Source organism: Lates calcarifer, linkage group LG21 (assembly GCF_001640805.2).
Source record: "Lates calcarifer isolate ASB-BC8 linkage group LG21, TLL_Latcal_v3, whole genome shotgun sequence".
NCBI classification, from domain to species: domain Eukaryota; kingdom Metazoa; phylum Chordata; class Actinopteri; family Centropomidae; genus Lates; species Lates calcarifer.
In genome coordinates, this window is record NC_066853.1 from 388,717 (window position 1) to 412,205 (window position 23,489).

The 23,489-nt window shown below is 41.0% G+C and overlaps 4 protein-coding genes across 4 annotated transcripts; 1 reads left to right on the top strand and 3 right to left on the bottom strand.

Annotated features, from left to right (window-relative positions):
- Positions 1 to 3,017: 3,017 nt before the first annotated feature.
- Positions 3,018 to 3,944, bottom strand: LOC108902862 (olfactory receptor 11A1-like). The gene has a single exon (XM_018704872.1). The coding sequence runs from the start codon at positions 3,942 to 3,944 to the stop codon at positions 3,018 to 3,020; it is 927 nt and encodes a 308-aa protein (XP_018560388.1).
- A 4,079-nt stretch (positions 3,945 to 8,023) lies between these two features.
- LOC108902861 (olfactory receptor 1509-like) lies at positions 8,024 to 10,124 on the bottom strand. Its single transcript, XM_018704871.2, has 2 exons — positions 9,184 to 10,124; positions 8,024 to 8,247 (listed from the first exon to the last, which is right to left on the bottom strand). Exons 1-2 carry the CDS (start codon positions 10,094 to 10,096, stop codon positions 8,183 to 8,185), a joined length of 978 nt encoding a protein of 325 aa, XP_018560387.2. The 5' UTR covers positions 10,097 to 10,124; the 3' UTR covers positions 8,024 to 8,182.
- Positions 10,125 to 14,428: 4,304 nt separating this feature from the next.
- Positions 14,429 to 15,367, top strand: LOC108902860 (putative olfactory receptor 7A2). Its single transcript, XM_018704870.1, has one exon. It carries the CDS (start codon positions 14,429 to 14,431, stop codon positions 15,365 to 15,367), a length of 939 nt encoding a protein of 312 aa, XP_018560386.1.
- A 100-nt stretch (positions 15,368 to 15,467) lies between these two features.
- pgm2l1 (phosphoglucomutase 2-like 1) lies at positions 15,468 to 23,254 on the bottom strand. Its single transcript, XM_018704889.2, has 13 exons — positions 22,768 to 23,254; positions 19,998 to 20,165; positions 19,803 to 19,909; positions 19,641 to 19,725; positions 19,459 to 19,542; positions 19,168 to 19,364; positions 18,850 to 19,039; positions 18,651 to 18,748; positions 18,358 to 18,538; positions 18,163 to 18,256; positions 17,904 to 18,033; positions 17,090 to 17,413; positions 15,468 to 16,897 (listed from the first exon to the last, which is right to left on the bottom strand). The coding sequence occupies exons 1-13, from the start codon at positions 22,876 to 22,878 to the stop codon at positions 16,795 to 16,797; spliced, it is 1,872 nt and encodes a 623-aa protein (XP_018560405.1). The 5' UTR covers positions 22,879 to 23,254; the 3' UTR covers positions 15,468 to 16,794.
- Between the last annotated feature and the right edge of the window lie 235 nt (positions 23,255 to 23,489).

Consider the following 23,489-nt stretch of genomic DNA (forward strand, 5'->3'; position numbering starts at 1 on the left):
ATAGAACCAATAACATTTAAACACTGCTCAGGATAACAATATGTGTCTCTCACCCAACCATTAAACACCAGTATCTTAACCTAATCCTAACCCTTTTCACCCAAAGTCTGAATGTGGCCATACGAAACAGAGATAAACATTTCAGGTATGTTTGGACCATGTAAACCAGGTTTGTGTTGCTATCAACACAAGTTTCTGAGGCCTGTATTATGAAGCGGGGTTACTGTCTTATCAGGGTAACTTCAGGAGTAACTTAGTGACGTCAGATGTAACTTCCTGATTAACCTGTACTACGAAAGGTGGACAGATTTTACCTGGGGTCTGTTGCCATGGTGATTTACACTGCATCTCTAAACTGCTCCGAGCAGTTTATGTTCGTGGTTAACTCAGTGTTACCGGTGTTACTTCTACCTAAGCTCCGCCCCACAGGTGGAACAACCGATCGATATTGGCACAACGACTGAGAGAGGCTGACTCTGCAGGACGGGGATTGTCTAAAGACCGTCAGTCCCCCCCCACCCCCGACCCCCATCTTTATGCTCCACATTTTTCATTTTCAATTTCAGTTATTTTAATTTGTAATTTATTTTTCTCACAGTCAAGCAGCAGAGTTTAGCATCATTAGTGTTGCATATTATCGATTTCAATAATCCTTTAAATGGGGGGGGATTTATTGTCCAGAAAGACAATATAATGTGACAGGCTGTTGTAATTGTAGACTACAGACCAAAACATGCAGCATTAATGATGGAAATATGAATGTGAACCACTTTATAGGATGTTTCTATTTGATCCAGGTTCAGTTTCCACTGAGGCTGAAATAATGTTAACATGAAGTTCATACTGAACATAACAGCATTACATTCATACATATACAGCCTGAGTGTTCCAGGCAGAACATCATTAACAGGAACAGCTCATTCTCAGACATGTGACCCACGTGTTGACTGTAATCCAAGTATCTGAGAAATGATTCACATATGTTCCTGTGTCCTTACATCTCATATTACAGATGAAGAATCCAGAGAACATGTGACCAGTCTCCCTGTCTTTGTTGGTTTGACATTGTGTCGTTAGAGTCTCTTTAAATTCCTCTAAACCCACAGAATTAACGTGCGCTCTTCATCTGAGAGATACAGTGCACGCCCCTTTAATCAACACGCACTAACTCTGATTAAGTTAACACCGACTCAACTGACCCACATCTGAACCACCGTCGTACCGTTTAACACAGATCGAGGCAGTCAGGGTTTGTCAACCCCGACTTTACCTGAGAACCTGAGTTAAACCACAGGAGCTTCAACTCCATTTGTAGTACAGGCCTCTGGTCTGTATTTCGTTTGTTCGATATTATTGTTATTGAGAAAAAAACAGAAGAGGGGTGATTGGGTTAGGCAGAAGAAGATGAGTTAAACAGCTCTCATTACCTGCACGTGCAGTTCAACTCTTATAGATTATAGAGAAAGTTTGATAATAAATTTTGTGGTTTTTCTGTTTTGGGTCAATGAAAATTGAAAGTCAGCTCTGTCTGAGAAAATGGTCACAGCAGTGACGCTGTCATCACCACTGAGCTCTCTCTGCAGCAGAGACAGTAGACTGAGGGGCCAAATCAGGTGAACCTGGTATTTGAAGATTTTGCCTTGGTCAGTAGAGACTGTGATTTCTATCATTTTGTGGGTAAAATATTAAATAAATAAATTGAAGATAATCAGCAGATTAACTGTTAATGACAATAGTCTTTAGTTGCAGACCTAAGGAAAATAAATGAGACACTTTTTGGTCACAGTAGCAGCAATATGCTCCAACAGAACAGTAGAGTTAGAAATTTCATGATCTTTGATGATCTTTACTTCAACAAAACACATTTTTACATGTGGTGTAAATTTTGGACATTTTCAATCCATACAGTACAGGGTTTAAGAGCGGCTGACATGTAAGCCAGTATAATGATAAAAAAAAAATATGCAACATATTAGGTACACTGTAATATTTCAAAGCTAGCTCCAAAAGAAAAGTTGATCAGAGAAGCCAGGTGAGGTGTGCAGGTACTGACAGCTTTTTGTCTGGTCTGTTTAGAACCAGAAAAACAAACTTTAAGAATCTTCATGTAAGAGAAAAGAATTATTATTACAGGACATAAGACTGTGAGAACAGTGCCAATAAGTCCATAGATGTTGTTGACTGTTGTATCAGAGCAGGTTCCAGTTGCCCCCCAAAAATTGTGCTTTTCATAACATGATAACAAAGTGATCATTTCTTTTTAGACATTTGGTTAAAAAGGAAGCAGTTTGAAGATTTTACCTTGAACAGTGAGCATTTCTGATAGATGTTTTTTAAACTGTTTTCTTCTTTTTTATAGGCAAAACATTTGATCACTAATCAAAAATAATTAGCAGATTAATTATTAATGAAAATAATCTTTAGTTGCAGACCTAAGGAAAATAAATGAGATGCTTTTTGTAATAGTGGAGAGTGGTTAGTCAAAATGGACAAATTTATTGGATGATCTTTTCAACAGAAAAAAAAGTTACATACAGTATTTTAGACATTTTCAGTCCATACAGTACAGGGTTGAAGAGTGGATGGCATGTTACGATATATAATGATAAAAATATTCTCAACATATTAGGTACATTGTTCATATTAAACCTGCTCTGTAATATTTCAGAGCAAATCCCAAAAGAAAAGTTGATCAGAGAAGCAAGGTGAGGTGTGCAGGTACTGACAGCTTTTTGTCTGGTCTGTTTAGAACCAGAAAAACAGACTTTAAGAATCTTCACGTAAGTGTAAAGAATTATTATTACAGGACATAAGACTGTGAGAACAGTGCCAATAAGTCCATAGATGTTGTTGACTGTTGTATCAGAGCAAGCCAGTTTGACAATAGAGTAGTTGTCACAGTACACTTTGTTAATGATGTTCCCACACAGCTGTAAAGATGCAGTCAGAGATATCATGACAGCAATTCTCAACACACTGTATATCCATGTTACAATTATAAACAAATATTTTAGGATCTACTCTTTCCAACATAACAGACTTTTACATAAATTACGAATTTTAGACATTTTCAGTCCGTACAGTACAGGGCTGAAGAGCGGCTGACATGTTATAAAATATAAGGATATAAATATTCTCAACATAACAGGTACACTGTTCATGTTAAACCTGCTCTGTAATATTTCAAAGCTAGCTCCAAAAGAAAAGTTAATCAGGGAAGCAAGGTGAGGTGTGCAGGTACTGACAGCTTTTTGTCTGGTCTGTTTAGAACCAGAAAAACAGACTTTAAGAATCTTCACGTAAGTGTAAAAGATTAAAATTAGAGGACCAAAGACTGAGAAGGCACTAACAAATAGTCCATAGATGTTGTTGACTGTTGTATCAGAGCAAGCCAGTTTGACAATAGAGTAGTTGTCACAGTACACTTTGTTAATGATGTTCCCACACAGCTGTAAAGATGCAGTCAGAGATATCATGACAGCAATTCTCAACACACTGTATATCCATGTTACAGCAATAAGCACAGCAACCTTATTAAATGTCATTCGTGTGTTATATTGTAGAGGATAACAGATAGCGAGGTATCTGTCATAAGACATGACAGCTAAGTTGAAAAATTCTACACTTCCATATGAGTACAAACAATAAATCTGCAGGAAACAAAAAGAAGCAGGAACAGTGTGAATGTCAGAGAGAATCTGAAGCAGAAGGAATGGAAACATCCCTGTACTACCATACAGTTCATTTACACACAGGCTGCACAGAAACAGGTACATAGGTTCATGTAAACCTCTGTTCATACAGATAATCACTATCAGAGATGTGTTGACAAAAACAATTGAAATGTATAACAGTGCAGTCAATATAAAATAGACATATCTCACATTTCCTGTATCCATGTAAGCTCCAAGAATGAAATAAGATGAAGTTGAATTTAACAGCATTCTTGTTTAAGTGACAAAACAACAACAGTTTGCACAGATTCATGTAAACTCCAGAAAACCACAATCAGCAGCAAGTTGGCACAGACTACTAAAACATTCACAGACACAATAATCATGAAGTATAAGTATTCAAATATTCTGGTGTCAAAGAGGACCACCAGTGTGAAATATGAAAAGTGTGTCGAATTTATCATGATCCTTATTTTGGCCTTTAAAGTAATCATACTTTTCTTTCAAACATCATTTGCGAGCAAAACAACAACCACAGAAACAGTTAATTTGTTTTTTGATGTTAAAGACTTTAACATTTAGTCAAAAATCTAATCTCTACTTACTGTAAAGAAATGTATTTTAGAAAACACATTTGAGACAAATTTAATATATTTACCATTGCCTCATTTTGAATCAACATAAAATTTAAATGTTTCTGACACTGTGTGAACAGTAAACAGTGACTCTGTCCTAACTGAGCTGAAACTCTGCTTCCACTTCTTTTAAACCTTTACTACAGGAGACGTCAACAGCAGCAGACTGACTTCATTATCAAGGGGCTGCTGATTATTGACTTATATTGGTGGAATGTAACTAAGTACTGTACTATACATTTACTGCATGTATAGTACAGTTTTTTGATGTCCAGTTGCCAGTAGGTGGTGCTATCAGCACAACAGGAATGTTGGCATATAGATATCTTCAGGGCAGGACTCTCATCAGCCTTGTGACGTTTGGGGCAGACTTGATCATGTTCGACAAGTTACAACGACTTCCTGTATCATTCCAAACATTGAAATTCAACACCAGTTGAATGAGTCGGTTTCAGCCAAGCTTTAGCTGTTGGACAGACTCACATTTGACTCTAGAATACTTTGGTACACAGAGGAGTTCATGGTCGACTCAATGACTGCAAGGTGCCCAGGTCCAAATCATCACTCCTCCACCTCGGTGCTCAACGGCTGGTATGAGGTGTTTGTGTTGATATACTATGTTTGGTTTTCTGGGCATTATGGCCAAACATCTCCACTTTGGTCTTGTCTGTCCAGAGGACATTGTTCCAGAAGTCTTGTGTATTGTTCAGATGTAACTCTGTAAACCTAAGCTGTGTTGCCATGTTCTTTTTAGAGAGGAGGCTTTCTCCTGGTAACCCTTCCCTGTTCAGTCTGTTTCTAATTGTACTGTCATGAACATTTAACATGCCTGTGTCTGAGATGTAGCTCTGGGGTTTTGTACAGTCTGACCTAAGTGAATTTGCTGGGACGTCCTGGGAAGAATGTTTTTCACTTGTGAATAATCTTTCTCACTAAAGAATGATGAACTTCAGATTGTTTGGAAATGGCCTTATAATCCTTCCCAGATTGATGGGCAGCAACAGTTGCTTCTCTAAGGTCATTGTTGATGTTGTTCGTCCTTGGCATTGTGTTAACACATACCTGAATGCTCCAGACCAGCAAACTGATGATCAGTTAATCAATGGGCATTTGATTAGCAGCACCTGACCGCTACTGCCGACAGTGAAATATGTTGTGTTCATCTGTGGTTGTATTTACCTCATTTTAATACCAGATGATCTTTTGTCCTGATACTTAAAACCATAGAATTCAAAGAAGGTGTATTTTCTTCTTCACATAACTGTTTCTCCAAAATGATGGCAGCAGTGATCTCACAGAATTTCATGAACATCTAAGCAACATTATCCCAACATGGCCCTGCATTTTGGGTTGCTACAGAGCCTGATGGCCAGGCTCCCAATCACTATCGAACTTTGCAGTTCTCATGAGTTTTCAAGCATCCCAAGTCCCTCAAAAATGGATTTCTGCAGCAGAGTAATAATAATGTATACAAAAATGAGGCCTAAATGCAGTCCTTGGAACTGAAACCCAATGATTTTGTGCCACCTGTGCTTCCCTGGATGCCACGATCAGAAATCCTGGTATCATAACATGTGACTGACCTTAACTGCAACTCCACGACTGTTTGTTTGCAGGCTGTTGCAACCAAAACTATGGGTCTATTTAAGGGACAAAAAGAGGTTTCTACCAGAAGAACAGCTTCATGTTGGGTCTGTACAAGAGGAAAACAAGGTTAACACTCCTATATGTTGCGCCCAAAGATTTATCTACTCATGAAGAAAAACGGTAGATAAAGCACACAGGCTGAAAGCATGTGGAAAATAGGTTTTATTTGTACGACTGCTTATGGGGTTTACTCATCATTGTCAGTGTGACCTGAGATACTGACAAAAATTATTTACAACTAACAACTAAAGATATTTTTTCAGAGACAGTGGATTGATGTGACCTTTCTTAAGGTGTTTGCTGTTAATGTCACTCAAAACAGGAAATTAGCTGGATACTATGGATAGAGAGTGGACAAACATTGTCCAACCTGATATCTGTTGTTACAGAGTGATCTGAGAGGAGGTCCTTATTGTCCTCTGTGGACTAGTGAAATCAGTCCTGAGATCTGCTCATGCTGATTGGTCTCACTGGTAAACACTTCTGTAATTTGTTTCTGAGGGAATTAATGGAAACTGTGCCTAATATGAAGATGCCTCAGAGACCAACACGTTGAAATGCTGAAATGACCTCTGGACCAAGGGACTTGGAACAATGATGTAACTTTCTCAAGACCTCAGCTCAGAGTAAAGTTGAATTGTTCATAAGTTTGTGAAGTGTTTACATAAGGGTTTTTTGATGTGAGGAAACTGTGTCCTTTTTCCATATCTGTCAATTCAATTCAGTTTTATTTATATAGCACCAAATCACAACAGAAGTTATCTCAAGGCACTTTTCATATAGAGCAGGTCTAGACTGTACTCTTTAGATGGGGCACTTTGTCCGGTTTCAGACATCTATGAATTGTTACGGTATCAATTCCACCAGTTTCTGTTCTAAACTCCTCAGATCATTTCATTTGTTTCAGCTGGCAGAAAAGGTTTAAACTGCTGGATTGACTCAGTGAACCCACATGTGTAAATTTTTCTAAAGCCTCTGTCTGATAGATCTTAAACTCACTCACTGGAACCTCCAGTGGAACCTCTGTTTGAACACACTGTGGGACACAAAAGGTGAAAGATGAAACATTTTAGGGAAATTGGATGTGGAAGGAGTCTGTTTGACCTCAAAGATGTTCTTGAAAACTTAGATGACTTAGGTTTTTCCCGTCAACAGCAGCAGACTGACTTCATTATCAAGGGGCTGCTGATTATTGACTTACATTGGTGGACATTGACATTAATACTGTACATAAAGTACAGTTTTGAGGTACAGCTGTAATTACTGGACACTTGACACATCAAACACAAAAAACATTTGATAAGCCTATAAAATTTGATGCATTGTTGAAGTTTAAACCAGTAATTGTCAGCCTTTTTGGTTTGTGACTTCCTACCAACGTATCTGTATATTTGGGGTCTTTTGTCAGGTATCAGACATCTATGAATTGTTACAGTATCAATTCCACCAGAGGAACATTTCTATTCAAAATTTCTCAGATTGTTTAATTTCTTTCAACTTTTTGAGGCAGAAAGGGTTTAAATTGCTGAACCGACTCAGTGAACCCACATTCGTAGATCTTTCTAAAGCCCCTGTAAAATAGATCTTTAACTCCCTAACCCTAGGGTTCCTCCAGTGGAACTTTGTTTGAACAGACTCTGGGACACAAAAGGTGAAAGATGAAATATTTCAGGGAAATTGGATGTGGAAAGAATCTGTTTGACCTCAGCGATGTTCTTGAAAAGGTGTAGATGACTTAGGTTTTTCCCTTCAGGAGAAGTTTTGATCTGACCAGGAGATATAGACCGGGTGAAGGAAACATGGGTGAACTCATGATCCCAACCAACAGGCCCTCTATGTAGGAAGAAGAAGACATGGGGAAGGTCTTATCAAGATCTCTCAGACAATGTTGATGCCAGAGCACTGGAAAGTACAGCTGATTGTCAGACGTCGAGAAGACTAAAGATTGGCCCTTTAGCTGTCCTGTAGGGGATGGTCCTGGAATTTTGATACCTGGGTTCAGACTAAAATTGAGACTTGAAGATTTGTATGGAGGGGCCAAAAAGAACTGTGTTACCTTGTCCCGTGTAGAGAAATGTGGACACCCCAAGTTAGGAGTCAGAGAAAGAATGTGTGCACCTGGTGTTGATTTGGGTCAGATGTCAGGAAAAACTGCTGGACAGACCCAGAGAACCCAGATGAGTAGGGGGAGTAAACTCTTGCTTAGATCCCTATCCACAAGATCTTCTACCTGGACCTTCTTGGACCAAGGTACGAGGTACTGAATTTCTTAATCTCCACCTTCTGGGGAACTTCCTACACAGAGGTATAAACAGGTTCAAGAGCATCCCTTTATTGTACTTGTAGAAAAGATCAATTTTCTTATGTATTTTATTCTGTAAGATTTGGTCCAGTGAAATATTTTACTTTGAAAGTTCATTATCACAACTGAGACCAGTCCTTAAAGTCTAAGCTACTTTTATTTAATCTGAGTATCTTTAAAATATTACCTCAGAACATAATGATAATGATCATATAATAGTAAAGATAATTGATTTAAATATATTTTTTAAATCTTTAAATCTATTACTTTGTCTGAAATACTTGAATTGATTATTATCATTAATATTTATTCAACTGTATGTGAACTGTAAAGATTCCACCTGTTTCCTGTCTCTCTATTCTGGAAAGGGATCACTTCTTTGTTGCTCTTCCTGAAGTTTCTCTCTGTTTCTCATAAAGAGTTTTTCTTAATCTGTTGTACAAACTTGTGACCTCAGACTTTCTGGATAAAACTGACTGGAGTTAAAAGTGACAACATGCAGTCTTGTAAGACTGAGAAAACGTAATGAATACCATGACCTTTGTAAACTGATAAGTTCAATGCCTGATTTTACCCTTCACTCCTTTAATCAATAATAAACCAGAAACCTCACACACAGCCAGTCACTTGTATTCACTATTATTGTCTTTCCTGATTAATTTATCAATCAAAATGTAGCCCTACTCACCTATCATTAGGACTTCATGGTGTGGAAGAGCTTTGTTAAAGTTTTTTACCTTTTCTAGTCATTTCTCACCAAATACTGTCTGAACTCATGTCAACTCTGTGTTTTGTTTAAACTGTTTACTTGAATGTTATTTCAACACACCACGCTTCATTCTGCAGGCTTTTTGTGAAACATTTTATTAAGTGGTACTTTTGTAAACCTACACAGAATCTCTATGACCAGGGAACAGTTTACAACAAAGGAGATGTTTGCATGTGTTTCTTATTTTTGACATTTGCATTCCAAACATGATAGGATTCAAAAGTGGTTGCAGTACCGAAAAATATAATGACAGAACATTTTTTTGCACTTTAGAAATATTGGTCAGATCTAATCTAGTCTGCAGTATTTCAAAGAAAGCACCAAAAGAATAATTCAGCAGAGACAAAAGGTGAGGTGTGCAGGTACTGACAGCTTTTTGTCTGGTCTGTTTAGAACCAGAAAAACAAACTTTAAGAATTTTTGTGTAAGAGAAAAGGATTGGAAGCAGAGGGACTAAAGTGGTGAGAACAACATTGAATAATCCATAGATGTTATTCACTGTGGTGTCTGAACAAGCCAACCTAACAACAAGATAGTTATGACAGTATAAGCTGTTTATGATGTTTCCACACAGTTTCAAACGGATGGTTAAGGATATATTGATCATACATCTGACAAAAGAGTACAACCATATAACAACAATGAAGATAAGCACCTTGTTAAATGTCATACGTGTGTTATACTGCAGTGGACAACAGATAGCAAGGTATCTGTCATAAGACATGATGGTTAAATTATATAACTCTACATTTGCATATATGTGCAAAAAGAAAACCTGAAGGAAACAAAAGGGAACAGAAACAGTGTGAATGTCAGAGAGGATCTGAAGCAGAAGGAATGGAAACAACCCTGTACTACCATACAGTTCATTTACAAACAGGCTGCACAGAAACAGGTACATAGGTTCATGTAAACTTCTGTTCATACAGATAATCACGATCAGAGATGTGTTGACAAAAACAATTGAAATGTATAACAGTGCAGTCAATATAAAATAGACATATCTCACATTTCCTGTATCCATGTAAGCTCCAAGAATGAAATAAGATGGAGTTGAATTTAACATCATTCTTGTTTAAGTGACAGTAAGCTAATCATGGAAACATGTATGTTTCATGTTTTTCTGCAGAATAAATATTTAGATTTGTTCAAAGACATTATTATTTTTTCTTTGACATTAGTTGAGAATTCAATGGAGAATCTCACAAGCAGCCTAAACTCAACATTACCTGTGTGTTTCCTGACATTTAGATGAAGATAAGTTCACTCCACACACAACACACCATTTGTCATCTTCATGTGACTGCAGTCACCACTATGAGCTACAGCAACATCTATACCCTTATATTTTTTCTTGACTCCCAACAGGACACTTTATTATCAAGGCCCATATGGGTTGGTTGATTGACTGGTTCAGTGATTGACAGATGTAAAAACTGAAGCATATCCCCAAAGGCTAAAAAGTTTAGGATTAAGGCTCAAATGCTTAAATGTGTTCACAGGTGTGTTGATTCATGCACTCTTATGGACATGGGCAAATGACAAAATGAATGTCATGCCAACTCTCTTTTCCTTTCAGATATGGAAAGTATAAATTTGTCTCAAATGTTTCAGTGGATCTCTGCAGAGTAGGATATGATTGGAAACCATAGGTCTGAGATCATCCAACTCATCTGGATTTGAAAGGAAAATGAAAGTGACATGTCAAGTTTATCATCATCCTTTAGCTACTGGATCAGATTTGGATCTTGGGAGTTTAGAGGTCAGGTCAACACCATGGGTTCTTTGTTGTGTTCCTCCAGACATTTCTGAGCAGTTTTTGTGGTGTGGTAGGAGCACTGAGGATTGCTGTTGCCATCGGGGGTGGTGTTTCAGTGGGTGGTATGTGTCAAAGAAACATCCAGATGAATGAAGGAGCCAAGGTTTCCCAGCAGAACATTGGATTGTAACGAGATGATCAGTGTTATTCAAGATGGACTAGCGAAACAGACATATGCCAAAATAATGTCTCAAGTCACTTCTGCCAAGGTCAAGCTCCTCTCCTCCATCTGTGGAGTGCACTTGAATTTCTGTCAGCGTGGACACCAATCTAAACTATCACCATGTGTGGTCAATGAAGGATTGCTAGTGCTGCCTCAGCTACATGTGGTGTGGTTTGTCCTACATCAACATTAAAAGCTGCATTCACCAGCCCCACTTGTTGGAGATCTTGACCTGACACTAAAGATTCAAGGGACCATGGTTGTACATCTGCCAGTCCTCAGACTCAACCTGGCTTGACCTACAGCTACAAAGCAACATAGCAATTACCATGAGTACTGCAGTAAATAGTAAACTAACCCTAACCCTAACATGTCTACAAAAGTCTTCCCATGCTGTTGCATAAACCCAAAGTAATTTGATTGGTACCCTGGTTGGTACCCTTAAAAGTCCTGAGTTTGGTACCCAACCCTAACTGTAATCATAAATGAAAGAATGTAATATTGAAATATAACTGAAGAAAGATACAGTCCAATCAATACTACATCTGTCTTGTTTTGTGGTGGCGATTTCATTGGAAGAAATCTGGGACAGAATTATAAATCAAAACCTGCACTGTAGGTATCTGTGGGGAGACAGCTGTTAACCACTTGCACAATGTATAAATCCAGATTTACACTGAACCAACACACAGTGTTGATACTTGTCTCAGAGTTGGTGTGAACTGAGACATGAATAATTAAAAACTCAACGTTTCAGAAAACATTCTTTCTGGATTGGGCATTCTGTGTTATCTTACAGTTTTCCTGGAGTTTGATGTTAGTTTAATCGAGTACATTTCATTTTTTGATTGAGTGATATCATTGTCACATTTCAGTATGTGTCCATCATAATGTGTATTGTTACAGACTGGTCTGAAGGGAGGTCATTATTGTCCTCTGAGGACCAGTGAGACCAGTCCTGAGATCTGCTCAGGCTCATTGGTCTCACTGGTAAACAGTTCTGTAATTTACTTCACAGGGAATTAGTGGAAACTCTGGCTAATGTGAAGATGCCTTAGGGGGAAAAACATGTTGACATGTTGAAATGACCTTTGACTTGAGGGACTTGGTACAATGATGTAACTTTCTCAACATTGGCAGCCTCAGTGGGGTTTACACTAACCTCAGCTGAGAGTAAAGTTAGATTGTGCAAATGTTTTGATTCTTGGAGTTTTATTAATGTCTCATTAAGAGTTTGAGAACTTGGCTTATAGATAAAGTTAGTTTTTTTTTCAGCAGAAACTGTTAAGGATGTTGATGAAAAGTTGATGAAATCAAACCTTCATAACACAACCTCCATATGATAATTTCTGTTTTATGAGCTTTTTCAATGTTGTCTGACATATTTTTTACATTTTATCAGCAGTATGCAGCTGCTTAATTTCTGTTGAGTGTTGCATTATAGAACAACAGAAGCAATACAGTTTGTTAAAGGACCACTGGACCCTCCTCAAAGAGGGAAAAAGGACTGGGGACACTGGTCAATTTACCTCGTTATCCAAGGCAATATTCTAACACTGAGAAACACCAGGTTTAGCTGCACATATCTGGAAAATGTAGAAAAGCTCTTTTTGTCTTGTTTCCCCATGCACCCCTTGAACCTTGTCATGTCTTCAATGACACTGAGTCCAAAGACCCTTACAATCTCTTCAGGGTCCCTCTGAGCTTCTGAAGAACCTTACCATCCACAACAACCACCCAAGAACCATCTCAGTGAACACTGACTGTAGGGAGCACTAGAAGCACCCCAAGAACCTCTGGAACTTTCTAATGGCCTCCTTGAACCTTGTCGAGGACTCCTGAAATCCAATGTAGTAGAGTGGCACTTATAGGAGGTGATTGTTTACACACCCTCAGGTCTTATAAGAATAAAAACAGCACATTAGTAAGTTAGTCAAGGACAGACTCCGGATCAGTTTTGATCTGGTTACAGTCATTTAAAAAATATTTAGCATCATGAGCGGAGGGAAGTTATCTCAAGGCCTCTAAAAACTTTGCAAGGATCTCTACAATGATCTCAGGGAGTCCTGGGAGTGGAGCCTCTTCACAGATAGACCACGGCCTGCAGAACCTCTGCAGCCAAACCTGTTCCTGCTTATCCTCCGTCAGCTTCTCTAATGATTGACTCTTTTTTCTATAATGAAAACCAGATGAAATCTAAATAGAAAGTAAAAATGAAATGTATGAGTGCATCTGTGGTATACTGTGGTCCTGGCCGATAAAACAATATCTGAATTTTCCTGATAAAGGTTGCTGCAGTGAAAAGTAGCTGCTGGATAGTTTTTTGTTTTGATATTAATGTTTGACACGTCCATCAGGAGGAGGCGTGGCCTCAGCCTGCTTTCTGATGTCATCAAACATGGATGTATACCTGTTCGTCTGCAGTTCAGGTGTATAAGAGGAGGAGGGTTTTCAGAGGCTTGAGTAGAAACTGAATCCTGATCAATCAGTGATTCAGGCCTTCAGCTGTTCTCAGTCTGAAGCAGTTTCTTTCTGCTCTGATGTTACCTGTGATGTGTTACCTGTCTGATTTCCTCTCTTACAGGCTGACGGCTTGTTTTATTCCACTGTATTTATTTCTGTCTTCATGTTAAATTTGTTCATTTGTATTTTCAGTCCAACAGTTGTTCGTGTTCCTGTGTCTCTTCCTTCATTTAGCTCCAGCTTCCTCTGAGGATTAATATCATGTTCATTTCAATTATATGACACAGAAATGTAGTTCAGGCTTTAGGAGGGTTATGAATGTAGTTTCATGTTGTGTCTGGTTTCAGTAATGTTTCCTGATCAGTGATAATAATAATAATATGTCTAATTTCTGTAGCGCTTTTCACTCAAAGACGCTTAACAATATAACAAGTTTTTCCTTTGAACTGCACTGATGTTATAAACAGCTCCTCTGTCTTTTTTGCTGATGTTGTCACAGGTTTCTGATCATGTTGAGTTGTTTATTGTTGCTCTGAGCCGTTGTGTTTCCACGTGACGAAATGTTTTATACTGACATATTCATGTGTAGCTTTCAACAAACAGCATCAGAAGACCCTGATAACTCAGATTATGTCTCAGTATGTAAAGACAGGGCAGTGGACAGACATTGAGCATCCTGTTTTACATGTAAGGTGTTTCTGAGGTGAAACTGTTCCTGGTGAAGAGTTCTGTTTTCAGATGTTCAGGTTTTCCATCACTTCTTCAGTATAAACTTTAAACATTCTGTGATTCCTGTTCATTGTTTCATCTCCGTATGAACTGATGATCAGGCTGAGGAATCGGTTTAAAGATGAACATTTTATGGTCATGTTGAGGATAAAATGTTAGAAATCATATTTATGTGTTTGTAGATGACAGTTCATCATCAGTTGTTTGACTCAGAGTTTCCTGATCAGATGGAGAATAACTCTGAGATTGTGTTTGTGCTTGAGGGTCTAAACGACTCTCTGACCAACCGTCAGATCTACTTTGCCTTCGCCCTCATGTCGTACCTCTTCACCATCTTTGTGAACCTGATGCTCATCGTCACCATCTGTCTGGAGAAAACGCTCCATGAGCCCATCTACATCTTCCTGTGTAACCTGTGCTTTAATGGGATCTGCGGAGCATCGAGTTTCTATCCGAAGCTGCTTCATGACCTTTTGGCCGACTCTCACGTCATCACGTACATCGGCTGTCTGACTCAGATATTTGTAGTTTACAGTTATGTTTTCTGTGAGTTCACCAGTCTGACTGTCATGGCGTACGACCGTTACCTGGCCATCTGTAGGCCGCTGCAGTACCGGGCGCTGATGACACCACAGAAGGTGGCGCAGCTGCTGCTGCTCACCTGGTGCTTCACGCTGCTGGAGACGGTGGTGGGCATGTTCCTGACCGCCAGGCTGCCACTCTGCAGACAGCACGTTCGCAAGATCTTCTGCACCAACTGGGAGGTGGTGAAGCTGTCGTGCTCTGACACGACCCTCAACAACATCTACGGCTTCATACTCATGTTCTCGCACGTCTCGCAGACTGGACTCATCCTGGTTTCCTACGGTCACCTGGTCCGGGCCTCGCTCCGGTCACGGTCTGACCGCAGGAAGTTCATTCAGACGTGTCTGCCACACCTCATCACGCTGCTCGTCTTCACCATCTCGCTGATGTTCGACGCCATGTACTCTCGTTACGGCAGCAGCGGCTTGCTGCAGGCGCTGCAGAACACCCTGGCGGCAGAGTTCCTGGTGGTCCCGCCCCTCATCAACCCCCTCATCTATGGCATCAAACTGCAGCAGATCAGGTCCAGAATACTCCAGAACTTCACCCACAAACCAGACTTCCTAAAAACACGTTCATGAAAAACATTAGTGAAAACAACAAATAGTGACAGTGAATTTACCAAATTTGGTTTCATTCATTAAAAAAAAAAACCCCCAAAAAAACAGAAACACCTGACTGTTGCTGTGTCATAGCTTATTTTAATGAATGCGAGACATTGATCTTCAGAGAACCACATTAACAGCAGTCTTTATTTTTAACTCGACTGAAGCTGCAACAGTAACAACACAAATGATCTCTGAGCTCGACAGAGGTCTCACTCTCACTCTGTCGAGCAAACTGAACACAAAAGCAGCTTTAATCGTTCAGTCGTCAGCTTCAGCTTCTTTAACAAAATAATGGAGCTGAAATGCAGCGCAGCATCACAACGACGTGACACCATGAACAGCAGCTCGTCCTCTGTACAACATAAATATCCTTTATCTCTCTAAGTATAAAAATAAATCACATCCACAGTGTGTGAAGGGAAACATCAACATTCAGGTAAACATCAAAAAAAAGATAAAGAGCTGATATCTGTTTGCTTTCTTTCACAAGATGTATGGAAGTTGTTTAATGACAAATGTTTTGATCAAAGTCTGAGAACTGAAAATTAAATTTTAAAGCTACAGAAAACAATTGTTTTAATTATTGATTTGTCAATTAATTGTTTGGTCTCTTAAAGATGAAAACAGATTAAACAGATTTCAAAACAAAAGCTTGATTTTGAAAACATATTAGCACAGTTTCTTCTTAACACAAAATCTTTTTATGTTGTCAAATTATAGTTTTCCTGTCATAACAACAAACCAAATGATTCAGTTTTTATAACATCACCTTATTTTTTATACTAGAAAATATCAAACAAATGGAAAATGTCTTGTAAAAAATAAATGTTTAACCAGCATACATAAATATTTATATCACACCAACTTATTTTATACATTCTAAATATATTTATGGGTTTGTTTAATGTAAAAATGTTTCATGATATTAAAAGATAAATGTTTGGTTGTTGTCTTAGCAAGAAAAATTTCACTAAGCTTTTTGAAATGAAAAACTTTTTTTTTTCATATTGGCAGCAACAGGCTGCCATATAAAGTACGCTTATATGGATTAGTAAGGTTTGTGCACTGAGTTATTTTGTCATTAATGAACTTCCATATAAAAGGGCTTCCTATTTGGTTCAACTACAATTCATTTTCATTCAGTTCAGTGTTTACCCATCATGCACTCTGCTGTATGATTAATGAAGTACACAGTTCAAATCTGCAACTTAACATTGATCAGTATATTGATTATTTTTAATGCATCAGTTCATTTTCAGTCTCTAACATCAAACTCCCAGTTCTTCCATCTGACAGGAACTTTATCGACACCACAAAGTGAAGCAGTTGCTGCTCTGATTTGTCTACAAGCACAACAGGATGTGACATCACGGGAGGGGCCGGGTACAAGGAGGCAGGGGTTAGACGAAGCGACGAATCAGGTTGTTTCTCTCCGGCTCCAGGAACTCGTCGAGCAGAGCAGCCGTCACCTTCCTGAGCTCCTCCTCCAGACTCGACACCTCACTGCAACACAGACAGAGGGCTGATGTCAGCAAAGCCCCGCCCACATCACGCCATGATGTCATTTACATGTGACCAGCGTGACGAGGGCAAAGCCACGGTAATACTGAAGTAACGTAATCATAGTCATGATGCCATTAAAAAACTTGACTGAACATGAGATCAACTGTGACCAGTCTGTCAGAGTCAGCTGACCTTTTCCCCGGTGTGGCGCAGAACTCGGTGTAATATTTGATCTTTGGTTCGGTGCCGCTGGTTCTCAGCGTGGCCACAACCCCGTTCTGCAGAGCAAAGGTGATCATCTGACTGTTCCTCGACACTGGAAGAACAGATCTGAGGTCAGCCTGGCTGCTGTCGTAGCCCGTGGTAACGTCTCTGACGTGGACGATCCGGACGCCGCCGCACGTCTTTGGATATGAACCCTCTCCATCAAAGTTTCTGATCCGACCAAAGATCTTCTGGATGGTGGGCGGGTCGTTACAGATGACGTAGGAGGTTTTGGACACGTGGTAACCGTACCTGGAGACAGAAAGCCACAACAAAGGACTGTCAAAATAAGAGCAGAAGTAACTCTACTCTGATTTTCACCAGGGAACTTCAGCTTGTTAGCCAGTTTTCTTAAGAATTTCAGGGTTCTCTTAAACCTGCTGAAGGACCAGGACAAATAAAGATCTCTGTTGTGAGAACTTGAGACAAAATCAACATGAACCACAACAGCCTGAAGAGCAAGTGTCTGCTGCCCTCATGTGGTGACAATGATGAACTACCTCTATACACCGAACAGTCTGAAAATTAAATTAGATCTTCGGATCAGACTGAAGTGGATTAAGCCCTCCATTAAAAGCAGATTTAGATCCTGAACACAAATAAATTCTACAGATCATTACCTTGACACTTTAAACTGAATCATTAATCTGGGCATTTGTAAAATAAAATCCTTCATGTATCAGGACATTTCTAGAGTCCTGAACCCGAAGGATAAAATCTAAATATCTAAATATCAGCGTACGTCTGGTAGATGTTGTGGAGTTGTTGGTTCAGACTCAGGTTCTTGTTGTGGAGGTAAGCAGCCATTTCAGCCACAACCGCTGCCGAGCTCACGCCATCTTTCTCGGAGACCATACTGCCGCACAGGAAACCTGCCGTCACAGAAAGAAAAGCTTCAGTTGAGTTTTACTTTGCTCTGCTGTCGACAGTTTCTGGTGTTTTGTTGGGACAATTTGTTGATGATTCTATAAAAATCAAACAGAAGAAAGAAGCTCATTTACCAATCGACTCCTCAAAGGCAAATATGACTGTGTTTCCTGTTTTGGAGAGTTCGTGCATCCTGTTCCCGATCCATTTAAACCCTGGAAGAGTTTCCTGTTCAACACAGAGAGACAGAAGATCATCCTCCTCCTCGTACCAGTCTTATCACAGTCTCAGCTACGTTCATTGATATTTCTAGATGTAACTGAACCCACCTCAAAGTGGAACCCCTCGATCCGAGCGAAGGCCTGCAGGATTTTGGAGGACACCGTGGTGGCCAACATGTAAACCCTCTGAGTGTCCGCTGGGTCTGGATGATTCTCCTTCCAGTTAAAGAACATCCACCAACCCAGCAGAGCTGCGAGCTCATTACCTGTGAACACCTTCCAACCACACCTGAAACACAGGTAGATACAGGTAAACTACACCTGTAGTGCTGCAGTTTACTTTTAGCTTCAACTCTGTCAGTGTCTGGACTGAAGTGCCTTTGAGCAAACGTCACAGTTACCCATCAGATTTCTCTGCTACAGCCAAACGGTCGGCATCAGGATCCGTTGCCAGAACGATCCGAGCATCTTCCCTCTCTGCCAAGAGAAGAGAAAGCTCCTGAAAGACAAGAAGAAGAAAAGGAAATGACCGATTATTAAAACAGAAAAAAAACCCTGAGTCTAGAAAAATTACTCGAAGAACTGGGATCTGTTTCCCACCAGAACAGACTCTCCCTCCTCTGGGTTTGGGCAGCGGACGGAAGAGAAGTTGGGGTCAGGGTCTTTCTGCTCTGGGACGGGGATCGGTGGAGCAAAGCCAAAGGTCTGGAAGGCCTGCTGGACGAAGACGTGTCCAACGCCATGGAAGGACGAGTGGATGAACTTCAACGGACAGCTGCTGTTCAGATCCCTGAGAGACACAAGGGAAAAGGTCTGGGGACTAGTTCCAGAGGTCAGGGGTCTAGGGGACTAGCAGCAGAGTTCTGTTGACTAGCTGCAGAGGTCTGGGGTCTGGGGGACTTGCTGTCCCTCTCTTACCTGTGGAAGCAGAGGGAGGTGAGTTCGTCCATATAGCAGCTGTTGATCTGGGTCAGGGGGTCGGTCCTCAGAGAGCAGCTCTCCACCAGCTCCTCATCCCAGCAGGAGGCGCTCCAGGGCTCCAGCTGCTCCTCGATGCTCTGCAGGACCTCTTTGTCGTGAGGTGAGGAGATCTGGGCGCCGTTACACCAGTACACCTGCAGGGGGAGGTACAAACAAGATGAACCTGCTGTGAATTCACATCCCTGTGGTCACAGTTCCTGTCTGGTCTAACCAGTCATAGTTTCTGACCTTGTATCCGTTGTCTTCTTTAGGATTATGTGAGGCAGTGATCATCACTCCGGCTGCTGCTCCAAGCTTCTTCACGGCGTACGGCTGGAAAAAGAAACACAGCTTTAACACTGAGCTCATGATGTTTACAAATATTCATCAGGCCCAGATGACGGAGAGAACTGGTGTTGGTGTTTCCTCACCACGTACGGCGTGGGGACGAACGTGGAGAAGAGATGAACGGGAACGTCTCTGCTGAGTATCACAGCCGCCGTCAACCTCGCCAGCCTGGAACAAATAAAAAGGTCAAAGATCTGTGACAGATGAAGTCAGAGTTCAGGATCCTTGTGGACTTGTGGAGTTACCTCTGACTGCTGCAGCCGCTCTCCTCCTGTCCTCTGGTGTCAAAACCAACAACCACTCCTCTACTGCTGAAGTCTGCAAAGTACCTGGACAGGTAGGAGAACAGACCCTGAGGAAGAGAATAGATGCTTCATGTTAGATTGATCTTTATTAACTCGTAGATGAATTGACGTTAGATCAACATTAACTGGTCTGACCTGTGTGGACTGGATAACGGTGAGGTCATTGATCCGGCTGAATCCGGCTCCCATCGGCGCTCTGAGTCCAGCTGTGCCGAAGCTCATCCTGCCGCAGAGTCTTGACCTCAGGTCATCCCACTGACCTGCTGCCACCAGGGACTCCACCTGAGCCCGCGTCCATCGGTTCTACGGCACAGGTGAGGAAATCCATCACAACCCGTTCTACCTGGTCCCTCCGAGCCAACATCCTGAACACACACAAACTGTCCTGCAGTTCTGAAACCTGTTGGTGTTGGACTGTTTTATCACTACCAGACTCCATTGACAAAAACAGGAATTTTGCCGAGCAGAATACAGGAGCTGCTAGAACGCCACAGCCTCCATCTGTTGTTACTGTGTGGTACTTTTACTTCAGTTAAGTATTTGATTACTTTTTCCACCACTGAAAGTCACACAGTAACACAAACACACTAACAGATGGAGGCAGTGGTATTCCAGCAGCTCCTGTGTTCTGCTCTGTAAAATCCCTGTTTTTGTCAATGGAGTCTGGTAGCGATGTATAGTGATGTTTCTGGTTAAACAAAAAGGATCTGACTCTTTGAGAGAAAGTTACGTCTCTGTAGAAATTCTGTCCATAACGTTGTCAGACACTTAGAATAAAATCTGAGCCTGTCTGATTACAGCTGAGAATATTTATAAACTGATTATAAATGATAAATGAAACAAAAGTGTGAACCACCACGTGTCCGTATGAGAGTCTGGAGAACATACGATTACAGTGGAAATCACTCAGGCTGGTGTGTGTCTGAGTGTGAGTGAGTTCTTTCCAGGCTGCTGACATTTACAGCAGAGTTCAGCAACATTAATGGCAGCTGTGACCTTTAGAAACACACAAATCTGAGGTCGGGGGTGGGGGGGTGGGGTGTTCCTTATCAGCCTCACTTTCACTCTGTATAGAGAGGAGCAGGACTGATCCTAAAACCAGAAAGCCAGTTAGCATGTTAGCATGTTAGCTCTTCCTGTTCCCCCGTCCCAGAGTCAGTGTGTTTCTGGTTAAATGTCTGAAATAAGGTCTGTGGTTTTAACACAAGCTCAAGACATTTTCAGGTTTTATTCTCCGACAAAAAATCGGTCAGTAAATCCCCCACTCCTGATGTTTGAAGCTTTTACGTGTCTTAAAAAAGGCGGTTGCTTCTGGAGGTTGGATTTAGGCTTCAAACATCAGAACAGTGGTGTTCATCTGTGAAGATGATCTGATCAACTAAACCTGAAGGATCAGAAACTTTAGCTGCTCAGTTTATTTTCTGGAATAATCCAAAACACAATGAAAAAATCCCACTGGCTTTTTGTGGAGGAACCAGGCTGATGCTGACTTCAGGACTGGACTCCAGAAACACATCATCACTGCAGGAGTCTATTCTATCTGACACCCTGTGTGGGGCTTTCGTGAAAAAATGACACTTTGATTTATGACTAAAAGAAAGTGTCTCTGCCTCTGATCAGCCAAAACAGAAAGAAGACAGAGCTTCTGTTTGCCCAGGTGGCTAACGATAGCTTCTCCCAGGTAGAGGAAACTCTGGAAACTCAGCCCAGCAGTAGAAAACATTGCTAACACCAACGCTAGCAGAAACAAACAGATGATTAATTGTCTGACTGATAATCTAAACATGTTTTCTTGTTTGTAAAATAAGTGTTGGGAAAACACCATTTTAACTTGTATAGGCCCTCAGTCATCTGGTGATAGAAACATGTGCATCGTCTACATAACTGGAGGAAATTGGCGACTGAATGTCAACGTTTTCACAAAGAAGCTTTATTGATCACACCCAAGAAAAAGAAAGAAAGTAAACTGCTGTAACGACCTGTTCACTGGTTTACACAACAGAATTTAAATCTTGCTGCTGCTTGTACAAACACGTTGAGCTGGTTTTAAAGTTTATACCTGAGTGAACATGGACTCAGTGTGGGAGGTGTTGAGCTGGTGGTGGATCTGAACTCTGAAATTCGTCTATAACGGCTAATTGACAGACCGAGGAGGATGGATCCGTATGAACTCAGCAGTTTCTCTAACTGTAACAGGCCTCACAGTGAATCAGCTGAGTCACGCTGCCGTTTAATCGCCTGATAACCCACTGAGCTAATCTCCATCACGACCCAGACAGCCGCCGAGGCTCCTGCCTACCAGCTGGCCTGCAGGTCCGCACTGCGGGCGACCCACACTCCCCGACCGCGGCCAGACACTCAGCTGAAACCAGCCCACACACGATACTCTATCCTCATCCAGAACTCCCATTTAATACATGCCGATTTTAGATTTCGTTGCATATCTGCACAATTAAGTAAAATAAAAAAACACGACTTGGTGGGTGTCCTGCAAGAGTTCACTCTAGTGGTAAATTCGGCGGATAAAGTGTTGATATATATGCTGTTCTTTAGATTAAAGTTGATGTTTTGATGCTGCTGTACCAGCTGTTCCCACGTACCTTCAACGCATTGGTGAGCGACGTAAAACTGCTCACCAGGTTTTATTTTAATGAAAAAAGATGCTGCTTTAGTAAAAAATTTGTGTGCCGATTTTGTCACACAACTGTAATTATTTATCAAATACAGTGTATTAAACCACTTCTAATACATGAGTTTGTAAACGCGCAGTGCCAACATAAAATGAAGATTTCTCGGGGGAGTTTGGTGTGACGCTCTCTCCAACAGTCGTCACGCACAGTAGCACAGACCGGGTTTAAGCTGACCTCCAAGCTGCTTCCTAACTGACAGACCGACAGACACTCACCTTGTCCCAGTTTAACCACTGGTGCACCGCCTTGTCCAGCTGCGGGTCGCCGGTGCTCTGGCACCTCAGGTTGGCGTTCAGGTCCCCGTTAACTCCGTTATCGTCCCCCATGCTGACAGACCGGGCCAGGCTAGCTAACACTGCAGCAGGGCCATCTGACTGACGGGTAAAGTAACTAACAGCCGGTGGACTGTGATACGGTGTTCGCTCCCAGCTGTTAACGGGTCCCGACACCGGGACCGGACTCACGCCTCCTTTTTGTTATGGCTACCGGTGTTGAACTCCGTGACTCGGTGTGTCAGGCTCTCACACACCGAGGCTAACGTTAGCTACACGCTACAGGGACGCTACGGGAAGAGGGAGGCTGATATTAAACCGCTAACTGCGAACAGTCCAGAGTATTCCTCAGTAAATAAAAGTTAGACAGGACAGAAGTAATCACTAAACTTCATAAACACCGAGTCAAGTCGCGCAGAGGAAACACACATAACTTCCGGTCAGTTATTAAAATAAAAGCCTTTCTTCCACGTATTTACGTTGAAGGAAACCTAAGAACAATGATACCAGTATTTTTCCATATGTTAGCATCGAAAATGACTCATAATGTCTTTATGCACAATTCAATATAATACCTAATATGTTTCAGGCGCAGAATCCTCACTTCCGGTCCAGTTTGGTCTAACTGATGCTAGCTTAGCCACTTTCCGGGGCCAAGCCGTTTC